We start from the raw sequence: 20,535 nt of genomic DNA, 5'->3' as shown, positions 1-20,535 counted from the left end.
TATAGTACTGTGGGGTATGATGGGATAGCGTTAGCACCTAAATCCCTTACTTTCGAAACGGAATTTGAAAAATTAGGGGCATGAGAATGCGTTATACAATTCAAATTAAACGAGAAAAGAGAATGAAAAAATCTCCCATTTTCCCCTGTCCATGTTATTGAAAACAAATTTATAGTTAAACTAATCCAACTATAATTTATACTTAGGCAAAGTTAAAGAGAGCAAAATAATCACCGAAAGACGTTTCAAGTTCAACTTCAAAGGCAAGGAAAATGAATCGTAAGTCTAATTATGTTTTAGTGAACTCATGAAACTATTTGTAACAGAGTAATTCTGGGATGCCCGTATGATGGCTCGGCCGACTCACTGCTGTGGCTATATTTACATTCCAGCCTTATATTTTTATTAGTTTGATCTTAATATTAGGAGTAAATGGGCGTCATAATTATATTCCTTCAAATTTGAAGTTGTTTTTCTTATAAATGTGTATTGTGCCGCCTTTTAAGGATACCTTGTTTCCCACGCCCACTGCGACCAGGAGTTAAACCACAAATATGTGACTTTCGCTTTCATGTATTTTAATGTCAAACGCGCTGGATGAACCCTGCGTGACCCACAGCGTGTTTTAACGTTAAAAACCGAAACTCAACTCTTGGTCTAGTCAATGCATTGGGCAGGCCATGGTCCGCCTAATCTAAGTTTTTAGAATTCAGGTAAAAAGTGGCACATAAACATTTAGAGGAATTTACCGACTCTGGTCTAAATCTCATTCATACAAATATAAAACAACACAACATGAAATTTGTCGTTAGGAATCGTGTTACTATAAATCACTTTAAACAGAAAAAAATATTGTGATTTTAAAATATCGCATGAAATTGAAACTAAATTTTGTCTAGCGGTAAACAAGAAAATAAATGTCCAAGATTTTGCGAAGGTGAGTTGCTCACATAACCTACTATAGCATAAGAGGCCATCATAAAGTAGGGTCTGGTATATAGTAGGGTGGGGGAAGATGGGACACCTTTTCACTGTATTTTCTCATCCCATTTGGTAGCCAACAAAAAACATTCAAAGAATTATAAAACCGTATCCTCACGACTCCCATAGACCGTTGTTTTTGTTCAAAACACGATTAAGATATTTGGATATTATGTGATAAAGGTGCCCCATCTTCCCACACCCTACTATATTAAAGTAGAACATGATAAGTTATAGTAGAGTGGATTACAATACACCACATACAAACACATAACAAAGAATTGGTGCAGATTTAAACAACACAAGGCGCAGGGTTCAAATCCCGGTGGTGGATTAAACTTAAAATAAAAGTGATTTTCGTCTAAATGAGAAACAAGAAACGCCAATATCAAAAATATAGATTAGTACGCAGCCATCCCCGTTTACAACCAAATAAAACGCCCTGTAAAGGTGGCTGTACACAGTATCCGGCAAGCGAATTCGCTTGCGAAGTCGTATGCAAACCCATTACCGAGTTCCGCACGCGGCAGCGAAATCCGAACAAAACAGACAAAACGGACGAATTCCGGATACTGTGTACAGCCACCTTTACACTTTTGGTGAGGGGTTGGGTGTTAGGTTATAGGTTTATCATTAAAATGCGTTGTCACCGCATTGTAACATAACGATTGAGTTTTTCAAATGTAGAACAGCCGGATTCCTGCGCACCAGTTTGTATATTCGAAATACGCCCATTGAACATATTATGCGTGTATGCAGCTACGGTCGATGCCGGTTGTGTAACTTGTAGAGTTCAAGTCGCTGAACCTCAACGACTAGTTGTTCATATTCCAACAGTAACGTCTTTAACTCAAGTCTCTTTGCCTCCGCTTCTGCCTGTTAATAAAAATAGAAATAATAATAACTTATTTGTGTCTTCGATTACGGTAGCGAAGATTTAGAAATATTTTTGGTATACGGTATATTGATCATTTCATTGAAATTGCGAAACCACTGCGTCAGGTCATCTGCTATATTGAAATATACGCAGCTGGATTTAAGCCAGAACAGTTGAACGTTGTTAATTGTTTAAAACACGATCGGGATTATTTAGATTGTGTGTGCTAAGGTGTCCCGTTTTACCCCACAATACTATAGATATAGTATTGCGGGAGAGGATGGGACACCGTTTAACTTTATTTTGTCGTCCCATTTGGTAGGTAATATCAAAACATTCAAAGAAATATAAAACCGTGGCCTCACAAATCAAATAGACCGTTGTTAATTGTTTTAAAAACGAGCAGAATATTTTGAATATTGTGCGCTAAAGGTGTCCCGTCTTACCCCACAATACTATATTCGTATATATTTGTATACCTGATAATTGCATATAATTGTGTCTGTTGATTTCTGTTGTTCAGGTGAAACATCTGCGACCCCTTGAGTTAGTGCACAACAAGTTAATGGTTATTGCTACAGGTTATTGTTAGATGGTTAGATAGTTAATGCGCTACTTTCTTATATACGAGTTAGGTATGTTAATAATGCTATAACATTATCACAACAAGAGTTATAAATATAAAGTTATAAAAAATATACTAATGTCGCCGATTTCTTGATTAGTTAAAATTGCCACCATTTAACCAGTTGTCAATAAACGCTATAACCCCGGTAAGATGGGACAATGAGCTGTATAATTTGTATATTAATCTTTTATTCTGTATTATATATGCGTGAGGCCTGTATGGAGATAAATACCAGAGGTCTTTGGATTTTTGGCCCAAGTTGGACTAATTTATGAATTTTAAACCATTTCAATAATAAATAATAATTCTATTACTCGTTTAAACAAAACTTTGTAAAAAGTAAAACTTATTTTATATTTATCAGAATGCGTGGGATCGGCATACACCTGCGATTTTGAGCCACGTTGGTCCATTACCCAACAAATTTAGCATATTTAAACCATGTCTAAACGTTGTAGAAGGGGCATGAAATACTTTACAATGCACAAGTGGGCATGATAATAAAACATTGAGAGTTCAAGAGTATAAGGTAAAGCATGCTGTTAATGAATACGAATAACAAGTGGCGTATGAACATCTACGTTACACATCGGATAACATTATCTTACCGAAATCAATAGCCGCCGGTTTCTTTTTTCCATCTGTCATTTCGACAACGCATTGTATATCAGTCTCCTGTGACGTCATACTCTGGCCGTTGCTCGATGCCGTGACGTCATTACGTTTCGATTCAGTGAGAAACTTTGTTGCCCCGCTTCCCATTTCCGTTTCCGGGATAATAGGGTCGGTAGTTGGCGGTAGAGGGCTGGTGGGAAGGGACGGGGGTTCTTCGTATGAAGCTGGCACCACAACAGACAGTGAAGAATGCGGTTGTGATATTTGAGAAGTGTTTTCAATCTTCCAACTAAGTTTAGAACTAGCGGTTGGCGAGAGACGTAAGTTACGTTGAAGGAAATCACTTTCTGCAACCAAGTCTGTGAAATAATGAAAACTTTGTTTACATTTAACAAAGGATTGTTAATAAATAAAAACATATTAAAACGAAAAAATGATTGAAAAATAAAAGTTACTGAAAAAAACAAAAAAAAACACAGATTGAAAAAAAGATATTTAAATACAAGTTTTTACAAAATAAAAGATCTTCTGTAAATAAACTTCACACTGTAATTAACTGCTGTCTTAATAACGTGATACAAAAACAGTCCGGAAAACCTTTGCATATAAGAATACGAATGTGGGTAAACATGTACACAATTTAGTCAAAAACTTTTCGCCTCACCCACTATAACTCACGTTAAGTTATCGTAAATTTTGAATATTAACTTATTTGGAAGTTTGTGCCTGTTTCTTATAGGTATGTGCACAAATACGATGTTAGTCATATAATTTTGATTTTAGAAACAGTAGCACGTTCTAACCAGCCAATTTTCTAGACGAAGTGATATGTTGGAAACCAGATGTATATGTTTTATATCATTAATGCGTATAAGCAGAACCTCATGCTTCACGTCAAGCTAATCTCCTGTAGGATATTAGAGCCTTCCAAGCTGCACTATGTATATAGTTCGATTGATCTGTTACTGAAATTTTGTTACGTAAATTTTTAGCACGCAAGTGGTCATATAGATCCTTTCTCGACGAACAGTTGTTCTTGTTGTTATTTGCGAGGTGCTTTTCCACATATCTGCATTTATTCTTAAATCTGACTTATCTTTGTGGGTAATATTGCTTTTATGAATCCATTCTACCTAAGCAGCTACACGATCACCCATGGCGATTGAAAATCGCTTGGTTAGTTACTTTTAGTTTATTTTTAACCGGCTTAGTCGACCGTGGTAAAAAAGTAATTGAGGTTATACTAAACACGTGCTCATTTATTGAAGCTATGCTTTCTTGTTTTTTATACATACTGTAGGTAAGTTACATTTCTACACAAGAAATAAATTTTAGCTCAATTAAACTTCAAACACGCCTGAGATAACTATTTTCTACACTATACGTTACATACGTGTCGCAAGACAAGGCAAGGCTAGCTATAAATGAACCAAGACGACTGTTGTCTCGTGCAAGCGCAAACAGCCCAGTTTAAATTGCCGGCGTATCGCGGTTAAGTGCATTTTTAAGATAACAGTTAACCTCGTATCTTTCTGGTACCAGGACAAAAGGAATGCGCACAACAGCCAGACTATAAACTCAATATCAAACCGTTAAAATAAACTGGTTATGGAAGTGCGTATTCGGAACAGGTAATTGTATTGTTTAACTGTAACGATGCAGTGTCACATTAAGACAAATAAATTCGACTATTTACTTCATATATAGTAAAGTGGGGGGACATGGGACACAGTTTTCTTCTACTTTCTCGTCCCACTTGCAGGTAAACAAAGAACAATCAAATAATTATAAAACCGTATCCTCACAACTTCCATAGAACGTTGTTAATTGTTTAAAACACGATCAGGATATTTGGATATTATATGCTAAAGGTGTCCCATCTTACCCCACCCTACTATCTTATTCAGCCACCACCGAACCAACAGCAACTGTCACGTTTTCTGTTAAATCTAAAAACAGATTTATCTTGAATATAATTATGATTCTCACTGTACTAAAACCTATAGTAAACTTTTGCTAGTTTTCCAAACTTTGCTCCGTATTTTTCGGCCCAAAATACACAAGATAAAATAAAGTTCCCAAATACTAAAAACAATCCGACTGACGTAAAATATACTGAGAATAAATTCCGGTTTAAATTTATAAAAACCTCGACAGCTTTAACGATTTCTCGTTGCAATATCAACCGTTACAACAACCGCATACGTATTTCAAAACCTAATAACCTTTCGGATAATCGCCTTTAAAAAAAACAAGCCAACCTTTTCTCAATAAGCCATACATACGTCATTCGAAGCACGACACACCATATATAATGATTATGTTGAATTGATATGTAGCTGGGTCCAATTTAAAATTGCAATTTAAATAATAAGTTCTCTGGGCGCGGATTAGAAGCTGGATCGATGGCGTGAACGTAACTTGCAGCAGGTTAAACGTCCCATAGGCATCAACTTATATAAATACGATTCGATTTTGGATTTGTATGAGAGGATTACGAGGCTATTTTAAAATTACACGTAGGTTATTACTGTGGGGTAAGATGGGATATCGTTAGCACCTTATAAATCCCATATTTCCTGATCCTGTTTTAAACAATTAACAACGCCCCTTTAGAATCGTAATGGTACAGTTATATAATTTGGGAATATTCTTTGTTTACTACTAAATGTGCAGTAATTATAATCACTCACAATAGTAAAACATAATCACTTACAAAGTTACATACGTGGTAACTTATTAGCGGACACAAGGTGTATAAAATGAAACACCCGTGTTATAACGACCGTTGCTTCCGGCTACGCGAGGATAAAGTAAGATACATTCGTATTATAACAAATCACTGACCGTTATTATTGTCTTGTGTGAATCCATCTTTCATCTTACTTGTAGCTGGCGCCTCCCGTGGGCTAGGGTAAACAACGTCATCCTAAAGCAATTTAAGTGCATTAATGTTAACTTGTAAGCTGACAAACATTACTAAAAAATAAAAAGAAACGCAAAAAAACAATTACCCATAAAGTTACATACGTGGAAATTCTTAAGGTGGCTGTACACAGTATCAGGCATGCGAAGTTGTATACAAACCCATTACCGAGTTCCGCATGCGGCAGCGTAATCCGGACAAAACAGACAAAACGGACGAATTCTGGATAAAGGGGCACAAGGTGTACGAAACAGAACACCCATGTTATAACCACTTCCGGAATAAACGGTAAACGATAACGGTTATTATTAACTGAAGCGCCAATACAAACCCTCACCTCTGCAGCAGCATTGAGCAGACGAGTCACTCGTTCCGCTGACGATTCACCGACGTTTCCATGCGTCGCAACGTGCGTGGGTAGAGGTTCGGGGCTGTTCCATCGCATGTGGTCGTCACGGTAACTTTTCTCTGTAAACTCGTAGTTTTAACTAAAGCGTCGCCTTTTACATATAATACTACCGGCTTTTAATAGGTCTTCATATACACCAGACACACATGGTGTATTCATACACCTCATGCTCACTGTCGAGTTATAACATAAGTATCTTCTTATACACCAGACACACATGGTGTATTCATACACCTCATGCTCACTGTAGAGTTATAACATAAGTGTCTTCTTATACACCAGACACACATGGTGTATTCATACACCTCATACTCACTGTCGAGTTATAACATGGGTGTCTTCTTATACACCAGACACACATGGTGTATTCATACACCTCATGCTCACTGTCAAGTTATAACATGGGTGTCTTCTTATACACCAGACACACATGGTGTATTCATACACCTCATGCTCACTGCCGAGTTAAAACATAAAACAATTAAAACAATGTGGTGTATTGAGTTGTAGCTGGCCAACAATAACACACAAGTACCTGCTTTAGCTCTCATCATATAAGGAGTAAGACTCCTTAGTTGCGATCTCCATGGACTTACAGGATCAAAACGAATTGGTTCCTGGGGTCTAGGGGGCGGGGGTTGGGGGACGGCTATGGGGTGCGAAGATACAAAGGGAACAGGTAGGAGAAGGGATTTGGTTTCTTTGATTGGAGCAGCAGCCGTTGTGTGAGGCCTTCTTATTGGTGTGGATGGCGTATGTCTTACAGGGAAACCATATGAAGTGGTTACTCTTTTCTGATGCGCGGGCGATACTCTGGTGGATAAGGTTAAGTTGATTGGTGTCGTGCAACAAAATGATGAACTAATTTGATAAAGGTAAAAAGTTCTTAAAGACTTTATCAACTTTAATGGGCCAGTGACTTTATAATTGTGTTCTATTTAACACTAAACACGAGGTGTATAAAACCCAACACCTCTGTTATAAAAACTGTCATTGCCCTGCTATGGGAGAATAAACAAGTTATATATGTGGTAACTACTAACTTACGAGGTGTATGAAACACCTGTATTATAACGACTCCCATTTACCTGCCCCGCAAAGATAAAAAGTTACATTTGAGATACTACATGTCATAATGTTTGTAGTTTCACAATGCAAGAACATACAGGGAAACAAGGTCCTTAAAAGTTGGTGCGCCCGATTACGTTGTTTATGAGACTAAGGTTGGTTCTGTTGTTTTTATGAAACATTGGTTTAAATAGTTTTATGTAAGAAGATAATTCATGGAAAATATGTTAATCCTGGTAGCAACAGTCGCAGAATAACAAACACGGCATCGTAAACATGTTTAATAAAGGTAAACATCTAGTTCTTACAATAAACAGCAGGTAGTTTTAAACATAGAGTTCTTACACGTCTGGTCTTAACCCGAGATCCAACTGGTTGAAGAGAATCCGTTGAAGTTTATGTTGATTATGTTGCATTGAATGTTGTTGGCCAGACACAACTTGATGAATCTCATCGTACATTGATTGATAAAACTTCTCTTCATCCTTGTCGCGAAACGCAGGGGAGGCTGATACCTGGATATCATAACAAAAACACTCAACCACAAAGTTACATACGTGGTAACTTGTTCGCGGGCACAAGGTGTGTGAAACAGAACACCCGTGTTATACCCACGGTAGTTGTCTGGCCATGCGAGGACAAATAAGTTACATTTATATATTTATCTCTTTGCAACGAAACCAGAGATCACATTCTTTAAAAAAACATTCAGAAGCTTATTAACAGCAAAACGAAAGTCGATAAGACACGTTAAAGGTTGTGAAAAAAAAATTAAAAGGTGTTAAATCTATCTTATTTTGTGATAATTGCTCCAACCTAGTTGCTCCTTATTAGTTGTATAAACTTGTCAGCCAGTTATCAACTTGTATGGGATGTGTAAAATCAGACATCCCTGATTTAAATATTCGTTTTACCCCGTATATATTGCTCGTTGTTGCATTTGGGGTTTGCGACACAACAAAGTGATTTGCTTTTGCAGAGTTACGATGAGCTGACTTGCTACCCTCCCTTAGAATGCATTCAGCAAGGTAACTGCCAGATGTACCAGCCCTGGAATAATAAAATAATGTTAAAGATTATGGAAACATCCTAATCCTTTTTCAAAAACTTTCACAAACAGTTTCAAAACTTTTGATTCAAAAACAATCTTTTCGATCTAAATTTAAGAACAAGAAATATGTTAAAACAAAAATGAAAAAGTATATAACAGAACACAAGTGTTATAACCACTGTCGGTGCCTGCCACTCAAAGGGTAAATGAGTTACATACATTGTAGGTTACCTACCCGGCAACTTTTCGTATCTCAATGGACATTGGATGGTTGCACCATTTTCCCCTCGCTTTATATTTCTTGTATCTTTGAAGATCTCTTGGGAATTTAAAGTTCTGTAAGGAAGCATATGTATTTGTTTTACATCACTTCTTTTTAAATAGATCTTGTAAAACATGCAAAACAGATGTGTTAAACCAGTGTGGTAACGACTGTCGCTTTCCGGCCATGCGTAGATAAAGTAAGTTATATTTGTCCGTTCATTCATTTATTCATATAATATGATATATAATAATATGATTTCACATTATACGCAATTGGCCCACATTTACAAACCAACATAACTTGTTCCTAACATACAAAAATGATGAAAGAAATTAATTGCTATGGAAAAGTAATTATATTGTTTATTGTGTTCAACCATAATGAGATCTGGTGTATCAGGTTTTTACTCCATGAATGACAATTGTGAAACATAACAATGATATGTAGATATGTTCTTTCAGTCAGGGCCTTTCACATATCAAGTTTTTGTTTACTAGAAGCAGTAAAGGCAACTGAATGGAAAGAATGTCCCGCATAACCTTATGTATTTTTACAGGATTGAGTTCCTTTGAATTTTGTTGTCTGTTAATACAAGTAGTGAAAGTTGATTGTGATATGATTTACAGTGTTGTTTATGACCATGTATTGGAATATGAACCTTTTTTATGTGGTTCGTCTGGTAGTCAAATTGTTCAACATTGTAAAGATGAAATTGAATCTTGAGGTTTTCATTTGTCAAACAACTTGATGTGACTTTTTAATTATATTAAACTGAACAAACTCATACTCATAAACAAACAATGCACTGTGGTGATACACATAAACACAAGTGCTTTGAAAAGCGTTTTGCACAAAAATCAAGTTTAAAAAACAGTTTTACTGTAAGTAATATAAATTTAACAGATATAAATTTTAAGATATACATTTCACCCAAAACGACCTCATCAATTCCCTATTTAAATAGATTCTAATAGATTCTTGTCACTTACTTATCCCAACTCACCATTTGGTCTTTGATAGGAACTAGTGAGCCAGCAAAACCAGAGTTCAAACTATGCATTGGGTATCGGCCTACAGAGCTCTGCAAAACAGGGAGTTCCATCAATGTAAAGAATATAGGGTAAGTTGGTTTACTCATTTATAAAAAAATATTTTTTGTAAAGTCTTAAAATACTTTTGTACATTTTTAAAAGAATTAGAGGGTGGTTTAGGTTATAATGCATAAACTGTGGTCTATATCATAGGTCCCCTGGTGTGTCGCATCGAAAAACTACACATATATACCACAAAAGTATGGTAGTGCAGGAATAGGTTCAAGTATGGGAGTGTCATTGCACACCATACATGCTCACATCAATAACATTCATCACAAAATTGTATTTTTTTGCAATATTTAGTTTAAAACATTTTTTTAATATTTCATTAAATAATAAATTCACAAACACTTTCATCTCACCCTGTGTGGGTTCGAGTTTGGAGCTCTGGCCAATTTAACGACATGTCCTCTATATAATGTTGAAGGGATTGTAGATTTACGTTCTCGGGGTGGAAGGTAACCTTCTTGGATAAACTAGAAGTGGGTGGTTAGGTTGAGATATGACATGACTATATATTGTTGTAGCTGTAGGAATGACATTTTTTTACTTACTTCAGTTACAATACAAAGAACGGAAGGGTTTACAAAAGCGAAAAGGGTAGTAACGGTAAAACAACAGTTGTTAAAACACGCTTATTGATAAAAAAGAAATAACGTTTTGGATAAAACTAAAAAGGCTTAACCGTTACAACCTACAAACAATACAATTTGGTGCGTTAGTAACTCTTATCCTTGGTGTTGAGTTATAACATGGGTTTTTTAATACACCAATGAATACACATTTTTAAGTCCTTCCAGATTTTAATACACATTATAAACTAACAAATTTTCATTTCCATATTATTGTAACACTCAATTTTTCTCCTATTCAAAGAAAAAAATAAATATTTACTGAACAGCCAAAGCAAATAAAAATCTATAAGTGAATATTGACTTAACATAAGGTAAATAATAATGCTTTGTTCGGGTAAAAAAACTTCAAGATATTTATATTTTATAAAATAATCTTATCTGCATTTTCTGATCTTGCATAAAAACACAATTGTAACCTTGCATAATTAATTGAAAATGCATTTGTTAATGTTATTATACAGTTTTAAATGAACAAACTAAAGTCACTTATTCATTCTTGCATGAATGGCAATGACAGTTGTTATAAATAACACAGGTGTTTTGTTTCATACACCTCGTGACTGTTTAAGAGTTAACACGTATTTTGTCTTTGTGGGTGATTGTTTTATGTACTTTTATCTTGATATAGTGCCAATATTTTTATCTATTATTATATAAAACATCTATCTTACCCCTCCAAGGTATAATCCAGTCATGTTTCTTGGGCCATCCATGTTAAAATTAGATTCTAACTATTTGCAACTAATTTCTATTTACTACAAACATTCAACAGAAACTTTTAAAAAAATGCATCGTTATAAATGGACAACAATATTGTTAGAATAAGTTCCCTCGTTTTTTTTGTTACTGTGTACATCAGATATATGCATTAAAACTTATTTGTAGGAGCATAAAAAATATTTTTTAGGATCTTAAAAATTGCAAAAACTAAATTTCAAGAAACACATTTCTAGATAAAACTGCTTTAATTCTTTCAGTCATTCTTACTTTATTAATAACTGTACCTCCGCAACAGTATAAACTTTTCATTTTTAACTTTTTTTCAAACGAAACAGTAAATTCAAGCTGATATAACTCGTTAAAAGTTGATTAATTTCGCTTAGCAACCACCGACGCTAAACACGCGTACCCACTTTATCGGGGAATTCCTTGATTCGTTACCTTGTGTTATGGGGAAAAGTTTAGTACGGAAATTTTTAAACTTTTTTTAAATAAAATATTTAGATTATTTTTATTGTTAAAATGTGCTGGTAATTAATGGAAGATTTCTAGTTTTTGTTTTTAAAAGGCATGAAGCCTCCTGTAAAAATGCCCAAACGTTCTGTATAGGCTACGTCTGTATAATATACATATAGTGCAGTTGGGGAAGATGGGGCACATTTTCGTTCTATTTTCTTGTCCCATTTGGAAATAAACAAAAAACATTCAAAAAAATATAAAACCGCATTCTCACGACCCCATAGGCCGTTGTTAATTGTTTAAAGCACTTTTGAATATTATGTGATAAAGGTGTTCCATCTTCCCTATAGTATCATACATATGTGTATAAATACATTAACGCTGCTGTTGGTTTGACTTTGTTAATAGATTAAAACTAAAACGCATCGTTCGCTTTGGTTTCCATTACCCTGAGTGTTGCATTGATTTACGCGAACCTAATTAAATCAAACCAAGTAAAATCAAGTTTACTAAACCGCAACTCGGAGCTAAGGTAAAAGTGAAACTTTCCACTATGCAGGCAATAATCGAGGTGTGTGAGCGGTTACAATGCTTAAATTTATAGCTTTAAAGGTTTATATAAATATCCTGGTCGTATTTTAGACAATTAACAATGGTCTATGAAAGTCGCGAGGACAAGGTTTTATAATTCCTTGAATGTTTTTTGTTTGCTACCAAAATGTACGAGAAAATAGAATGAAAAGGTGTCCCATCTTCCCCCTTCCTACTATATATAATTTTTTTTTTCGGTTTATATAAGCTGTTTTTTTTTCGGTTTATATAAAATAACATTTTTCATCTCTATATAATAACCGTTATTTTTTTCTAACTTTTCGTTTGCAATTCGTCACGATCTCATTAAGATTTTGAGCTTCCTATGCGAGATTAAACGAAAAATAGTTTTAAGAGCATGCCTGGCAGTAGAAGTAATTTTATTAATAGTATTGCGGGGTAGGGTGGCATTTATTAATAGTATTGCGGGGTAAGATGGCATCCCGTTAGCGCCTAAAGATCATATTACCATTAATGAAATAAAACCAACAAAGCTCTTTTAGAGTGTTATTTGATGATGTGGTTATATAACTCTTTAAATATTCTTTGTTTAACACTAAATTGGACGATAAATGAGAATAAAAGGATGTCCCATCTTACCCCACCCTCCTATATTTCAAACACAAGTAAAATTTTGTCTAGAAGCCAGGCTTCTTAAGCGGTGAAGTTTGGGTTTGATGAAGACATGGATTTTAATCGACCAATTTCAATTATAGGATGCTAATAATCTCTGTTGATTCATTTACTTTGCCAGCCCGCTAGGATCGATTTTGAATAAGTTGTAGCCACCTTTTGTGTGGGTGACTCGGTCGATTCATTATTTATTTAAAAACGGAGGTTGTTGGGTCAGCGTGTGGCGGGAAATTAGCATCAGCAGCGTGTAAGTTTTAACTGAAAATACCGGAATTTAAATAACTTATACTCAGAATGAAAGCATTTTTTATTCTGAATAGGTTATAGTTTCTATACAGCGTAGCATGGCACTCGGGGTTTAAACCAGAGTTCTTTGTAGCTTAATTAATATAAATAAATATGTTTATCATTACAACCACTTTGTTGTGTGGTAATAGCAAGCATATATAAGGAGATGGTAAAATAAGGAGACATGTTTTTTTTTCTTTTATTCCATTTAGTTGTAAACATTTTTTTACAGAGTTGTGAAACCGTAACACTTAAAGAACGTTGTTATTTGTAAACACGCGATCGAAAAAATAGTTTTTATTTGCTAACGGTATCCATCTTACCCAGGGTACTTTATATAGAGGATGGGAAAGACGGGGCACCTATAGCATATAACGTTCAAATATACTGATCGTATTTATAAACAATTAACAACGATCTATGGGAGTCGTGAGAGGATACAATTTTATAATTCTTTGAGTGTTCTTTGTTTGTTACCAAATGGGACGAGAGAATAAAAACGAAAAGGTGTCCCATCTTCCCCCACCCTAATGTATATCTGTCACGAATTTTCATCGAGAGGTTGTTGGATTATTTTCTATCGTTTCCGCTACGTTGTAATGTTTATGATGTGAAATTAATTTAAATTTAAACCATTAAATTCCCCATTAGCGTGGTCCCTCGCATTGATTTGCAACGAAACATTCGATTTTGTGGTTTTGCTTTTGCAATATTTGCGCCTAATTGACAGTTTTACCGATTTTATTGAGGTATTTGTTATAATTGTATACGAACCCATGCAACTTGTTTGCCACACACTCCTGGCGGCGACTGTGGGCCTTTTTAATTATCAATTCCACAGTTAATTAGTCGGTTCGGTAACTAAATTGTGTGTCGCACCTTGACCGTATAATAAACACCTGTATAAGAACGAGGGCGCTAATTAAAACAACATGCTTGTTTTTTTTCGTTTAAGGAATTGGAGACTAATCTATACGGTCGTGTGCTTAGACCGATATTTCATTAGTTGCCGGTCCTGTGGGGATTGCGTTTATTAAGTCAACGATAAATCATTTAGCCGATTTTTTTTTCAATACCGAAAGTTAATCAGTATCTTATATTAACAGAGGAGAGACGTTCAACTGTTTTGTTACATAATTAAGTGTATCGACAATCGACTACCGTGATATAACTACTTTAAACATAAAAGGAAATTTCTAATCTATCCGAGAAATTATTCCTCAGCGCAAGGGATCTCTTCATTTGTGTTTGATCAATTCGCAGCGGCGTGAGGATCAATCCTACTTAGGCAAAATCATCTTCCCTGTTTGGTTATTAGATAAATGGAGATGGCTTATACCCCAACGAGTAGTTTTTCACCGCAAGAAACAGAATGCGTTAACCAGTTGGAGGACTACCACGTTTGCATCATGTCGTCTTGCTTTAACAACTCAACAAGTAAGATGGTTAAATATTAATTCCTAGCTTTAATTAAATACGGTAATCATCAACTAAATGTAAATGTATTTTTAATTGTAAGCGTGTTTAAACAACTTTTTGTCACTATATCCTGTATTTTTGTTTTATTTGTTCTTCAATCTTCCATACCGTAATATAAGAGACAAAATATGTTACTTTATTCATCAGTTGGTATAACACGCTAAAGGTAAAAACAGAAGTACAGGAGTTGTAAAAAGGCATGACCGTTACACCAGACAATGTATTATACCCATCACTATATAGGCAGTAATACATAGAGTAATTTTAAGTGACATCAATAATCGATTGAACTAACTTGCGTTTTTATGTTAAAGCTTCAGATTAAATGGTTAATGTTTCCGCATAACGTACAGAAAGGTGGGGTAACGCAGGAAACCTTTAGCACATAATATCCAAATATCCTGATCGTGTTTTAAACAATGCACAACATCATATGGGAGTCGTGAGGTAAAACAATAAGTTTCAAGTGACAAATAAAAGTAGTTCTAATTTATTACCAAAATCGATTTAAAGTTAAAAACGTTTTATATATTTAAATATATTTTAACTTTGCCAATTCTATTTTCAAACTATAGTTTATTTTTAATAAAATATAGTTTTAAATATTATTAAGTTGAATTGTAAATTATTCATAGCGGAATAATTGCTTTTAACTTGGCCGATCGTGTATATACTAACCGCAAAACAGAACCAATATCAATTGCTCTTGAACGTAAAGTACAATGTATAAGGGGGGGACAGGACAACTTTATCAAATATTATAGAAATATCTCGCTCGTGTTTTAAACAATTAAAAACGATTTACGGAAGTCGTGAGAATACGGTTTTATAATTCTCTGAATGCCCTTTGTTTACTACGCAAGGGACGAAAAAATAGAATGAATAGTTGTCCCATTTTCCCCTACCCTACCAGTTGTGAATGTGAACCTTCATGCATTCATAATGTGCAGAAAAGTAATTTAATAAATCTGTAACGATTTTTCTTTATAGACGCGCCCTATGGTCCACCTACCACCGCATTTAATTAAAGGACTGTTTTCTCTTTTAAGTTTATGCACATTCAACTTGGTAAAGATTTTGTAATATGTGTGTGTGTGTGTTAAATGCTTTATTTTTGAAATTTTAGAAAATTAGTGTTATTTTATTTAAAGGGCCTAAACACACCCCAAATGTACTTCGCTTTAATCGATAGAGTGTGTTTTTCTAATTCCAACGACACCTTACTTGTTTTAATCGGTTCTGTATAACCAAAGATATTCCAGCTCAAACACCGTGAAATTCAAAAAACTGATTTGAAAGTTGCGTGGCGAAAAAAATTGAGAAGTGTACTACCCACGTGACAAACACGTAACAAAATTGTTGAAGCGTGGCCGCTCTCATTCAGAAAGGCGAGAGGCAGTGTTTTCAGCGAAAAACGAGAGAACAAAAAAAACGCAAAAAAAGCACAAAAAAAACGCAAGTTTCGCTTTTACGAATGAATCAGTCACGTGACTAGTACGTTCCTACGTCACAATCACGGAGCTCGTAGTAAAAAAAAGATAGCGCTAGAGATCACTGTTTGAGGACGAATATCTCCGCCTATACTGGACCAATTTTAATAAGCAAAGTATTTTTGGAATCAATAAAACGGTCGCTTTATGAATTTACCATAAAAAATAAAAGTGACGTGGGGTGTGTTTAGGCCCTTTTAAGTGGAAATTTGATAGAGTTTCTACATTTAAAAAAAGCTTCAATTTTAAACTTTGCCCATCGATCTCTATTATATCGTCTGATTTTGTAGTAAATAAAAATGATTAACAGAATAATATACCCTCATTCTCATAACTCTAACATAGCGTTGTTAATAGTTAAAACTCGCTTGGGAAATATGGGATATTTTATGTACCAAAGGTTTCCATCTTAACCCGCAGTAAGCTGTATTATAGTATGGTGGGGGAAGACGGGACACCTTTTCCTTTTATTTTCTCGTTCTACTTAGTAGAACAAAGAACACTCAAAGAATTATAAACCCGTATTCTTACTATACTCACATAGACCGGTGTTAATAGTTTAAACACGGTCAGGATATTTGGATAATATGCACTAAAGGTGTCCCATCTTCCCCCAACCCACTATATATTTACTTTTATTGTAACGCTCGCGGGTTAGTTTTATCAAGATGACATTGAATAAATTTAAACCAAAATAAATTGGTTAATTTTTGTGCCCATATTTATAACGCTGTATGGCCGGGCAATACTTATAAACATTAAGTTCGGGAAAATGCGTCACTTTTCTCGTGTTATTGACTTTCCAGACTCGATTGATGAGATTACAATCACCTGTTATGACGTAGGCGTGGCCATACTTCTGCTCTTATTTGGGATTCTGGCCGCATCGATCTGTGTTGGCAACATTGTTATTATTTATGTACTGACTGCATCCAAAGCCACGAAGAAACCACAAGGGCTTGTGAAATGTTCGCTCGCCGTGGCTGACTTTATACAAGGTATACACGAGAGTAGCAGTACCGCGGGGTAAGATGTGACATCTTTGGCACATTAGTATCCAAATATCCTGATCTAGTTTTAAACAATTAACAACGGCCTATGGGAGATGTGGGAATACATTTTTATAATTCTTTAAATGTTCATTGTTTATTACTAAATGGGACAAGCAAATAGAATGAAGTGTTGTCCCATCTTTCCCCACCCTACTATATTATATGCTATACGGGTGCGGTAATACGGCGGGACCCGGTTTGTGCCAGAGTTGGCAAATTTCCACAACATTGTACATGTACATTCAAAATATAAGGGTTATATATGTCGTACAGCGCGTTGCACTATATACCCCCACGACTCTAGGAGCGTTCTTAATTGTTAAAAACAAGATTAGGAAATATAGGAAGTCATGTGCCAACGATATCCATCTTACCCCACACTACTAATCAGTTTGTGACGAAGATAATTTGAATTATATGCTCCTGTTACGTCACAGTCGGCTGCTGTTGACGTTGTTTGATTGATGGGTCCCTTAATGCTATCAGCACTGTATGGTATTTGCTCCATTACTATAAGCCACCATCGTACAAATCAAAATCCCTTTGGTGCACATAAGGACTAGAAAGATATTTCAATAATGGCTTGCTGCTAATTTCACATAGAAACGTAAACGAGTGGAGCAAAAACGACTAATGTTTGGAGAAAATATAAAAACTTTATTTGCTCTGAAATTTAATGATAGAAACTATTTGTTTTGTTTTTTTTAAAAAAGCTAATAAACAAGGTTTACGAATAAATATTTCTATTTAAATTTAATTTCAGATTATTTTCAACATTTTGCAAAATATTTTATTTCCCAGGTGCCGTCGCTGTCCCGATATCTGCGTACACATACGTCTACTTTTACTTTGTGCCAGCGAAGTTAAGCGCAAGTGAACTAAAACTGGCCGGCTTGGGTTTCTTGGAGCTTTATCGTGCTTATATATTTTGCTTCATTCTATCCAACTCACTAAGTCTGATCAGGTAATATTGATCTGCAAGGGTTCGATCGAATAAGACTAAGCACCTGTGTTTTTGTGGCTTTACCGCGTCGATTATCAAATTACAGCATCTATTTATAGTGCTAATGCCTTTCCTCAGTTTGATAATTCTGAGTCTGGATCGATTTCTTGCCATTTGTTTTCCTTTACGTTATCACACTGGTGGGATGATGACGCCCCGTCGAGTTTGTGTGACAGTACTTGCAGCTTGGGTGATTTGTTTAGCACTATCCGTCTTTTTTGAGGAAGTTCTTTTCGGTGCGTTCCGTGACAGCATGCCACACTGGTGAGATCCATATTTTCAATCACAAAAGATCTTTAACCTAATTAGCGCGCCTGCCTGTGCTTTGTGTACGAGGTGTATGTAACAGAACACTCTTAATAACAGTTGTGTTTTGCTGTCCCGTTACACGACGATAAATAAGTTACAAATGTAGTATAACCCGTACGCTGACACATATGAAACAGAACACCCGTGTTATAAGGACTGTTGTTGCTCGGCACGCGAGAATAAATAAGTTACATTCATTTATTACATCCAAGGTACACGGAGAAATTCACGCGCGCTTTTGCCGGTATATTTGGAGCCCTATACACGGTAACTGTGATTCTGCTCTTCATCACTGTCCGTAACAGGTTCGTGAAATATAAGTTTATTAACCTAAAACGATTTAGCTTTTGTGGAACTTATATTGAACAGATTTGGGACAGAAATAATTTTAATTACTTGTTTATACTCGCAATGAGCATAAACAACAATTAATTCCCCGTAATTTAAATATTCAATTGATAACAGACCAACAAAAGTTCTGTGAAACCTGCATGGACGAGATCCTACAGTAATGACATGCCATGAGACCTGAGATTTAGGCCAGATTTGGCTATCTACCCATTTTAATACTATACCAAAACATATGCTGAAGTGTGCAGTAAAATGGTTACACGTTCCTATATATTTAATTTCACTTATTTTTGTTTCAGTATCATTACCATCAGATCAATGCAGCATCTTAACGCTAGCGTGTCGGCGAATCGCGCTGGAGTCGCTCCATCAAATAAGGGTCAGACACTTTCTGTTAACGCAGCGAAAACAGTGGCGCTCATGGTTGTCACATTTACCATATCAGTTCTACCGTATTCAATTTACAAATTGGTGAGTGATGCCAAACTTAATCTTGTTATGGAACACACCGCGTTTCTAATAAACCGTGTGACAAGCTTATCGAATCGATAGGTCAAAGTGACATGTACTGTTCGCATGTACCCGCACTAATAAAGTTAGTGTGCAGAATCTGTCGTTAAACTAAATTCCTCGGCATGCATTGAAAATCTTCTGGTACGAAAAGATTAACATGAATTTCATTTGAACCAACATAAACAATTAACAACGGTCTATGGGAGTCGTGAAGTTACGGAAATGAATGAAAAGGAGTACCATCTTATTTTTCCAATCTACTATATATATATACCATAGTCCTGAAATATTAAAGACGTATTGTATCTGCAGCTCAAACTTAACGAGAATTGGTGGACAGAGTTGGTGTTCGAATACTTGCTCTACACCAACAGTTTGTGGAACATATTTATCTACAGCTTTCGCTGTACCGAGTTCAAAACGTCTTTGTACCGTTTGAGGTTCACCCGGAAAATAATGAATGTTTTTTGTCGGAGTAAGCTGAGAGATTGGGATGAACGCACGCAGAATAATCAACGCCTACGAAGCTGTGTAACTGAAATGTCGGTACGGTCGTCAGCAATGACTGTGAGACGGGAGACACGAGCGGAAACTGGATTCGGCTCGCCTACACCATGTCTTAAAGCTTCCCCCATGGACACACTATTTGAAGAGAAAGAAGACGATTTGAGCCAAAATGAACTGCACGGTTTTATTCGTCCAGACAGCACAGAAAATGCTATGTAATGTGCAGCACATTTAAAAATGAGTTGTTGATGACTTTTTAATTGGGATTGTTCGAATCAACTATTTTACGATTCGAAACTATATAAGTATTTACTACCAGTTCAATTAACTAACATACCCGCACTGTTACTTTCTGCCTATTTTCGAAGAGCTGCAGCCACAATGCGCTTTAATTGTCTTTCTGTAAATACAGTCTTTTATGAATGAATGTAACTTTTTTTTTCTCGCGTGGAGACAACGACAGTCCTTAACACGGGTATTCTGTTTCACACACTTTAAGCCCGTCTACGAGTTACCACGTGTGTAATTGGGTGGGTATCGTTTATGCAAAGAGATTAGAACCAATGAGTGGTTTTAATCTCAATGAGTGGT

At 35.6% G+C, this 20,535-nt stretch overlaps 2 protein-coding genes across 8 annotated transcripts; one reads left to right on the top strand and one right to left on the bottom strand.

The window, feature by feature from the left end:
* Window positions 1–263: 263 nt before the first annotated feature.
* On the top strand, window positions 264–20,371 carry LOC149729012 (uncharacterized). Of its 6 annotated transcripts, XM_089887548.1 has the most exons (9): window positions 264–279; window positions 9,841–9,940; window positions 14,465–14,677; window positions 17,016–17,207; window positions 18,063–18,225; window positions 18,343–18,528; window positions 18,786–18,878; window positions 19,224–19,395; window positions 19,750–20,371. In XM_089887548.1, exons 3-9 carry the CDS (start codon window positions 14,563–14,565, stop codon window positions 20,161–20,163), a joined length of 1,335 nt encoding a protein of 444 aa, XP_089743674.1. In that variant the 5' UTR covers window positions 264–279; window positions 9,841–9,940; window positions 14,465–14,562; the 3' UTR covers window positions 20,164–20,371. The 6 variants fall into 6 exon arrangements, with proteins under 6 accessions (XP_089743674.1, XP_089743673.1, XP_089743675.1 ...); XM_089887547.1 differs by lacking the exons at window positions 264–279; window positions 9,841–9,940 and adding an exon at window positions 13,030–13,199; XM_089887549.1 differs by lacking the exons at window positions 264–279; window positions 9,841–9,940 and having other exon boundaries at window positions 13,578–14,677; window positions 17,055–17,207.
* LOC149729013 (uncharacterized) lies at window positions 799–11,531 on the bottom strand. Of its 2 annotated transcripts, XM_089887527.1 has the most exons (12): window positions 11,221–11,353; window positions 10,277–10,390; window positions 9,824–9,901; window positions 8,791–8,891; window positions 8,419–8,554; window positions 7,850–8,019; window positions 6,972–7,249; window positions 6,365–6,495; window positions 5,949–6,030; window positions 3,095–3,460; window positions 2,338–2,399; window positions 799–1,857 (listed from the first exon to the last, which is right to left on the bottom strand). In XM_089887527.1, the coding sequence occupies exons 1-12, from the start codon at window positions 11,260–11,262 to the stop codon at window positions 1,741–1,743; spliced, it is 1,677 nt and encodes a 558-aa protein (XP_089743653.1). In that variant the 5' UTR covers window positions 11,263–11,353; the 3' UTR covers window positions 799–1,740. The 2 variants fall into 2 exon arrangements, with proteins under 2 accessions (XP_089743653.1, XP_089743654.1); XM_089887528.1 differs by lacking the exon at window positions 2,338–2,399 and having other exon boundaries at window positions 11,221–11,531.
* Window positions 20,372–20,535: the final 164 nt, after the last annotated feature.

Source organism: Ciona robusta, chromosome 11, assembly GCF_009617815.1.
Source record: "Ciona robusta chromosome 11, ASM961781v2".
NCBI lineage: Eukaryota > Metazoa > Chordata > Ascidiacea > Phlebobranchia > Cionidae > Ciona > Ciona robusta.
This window is presented reverse-complemented; position numbering and strand designations above follow the sequence as displayed.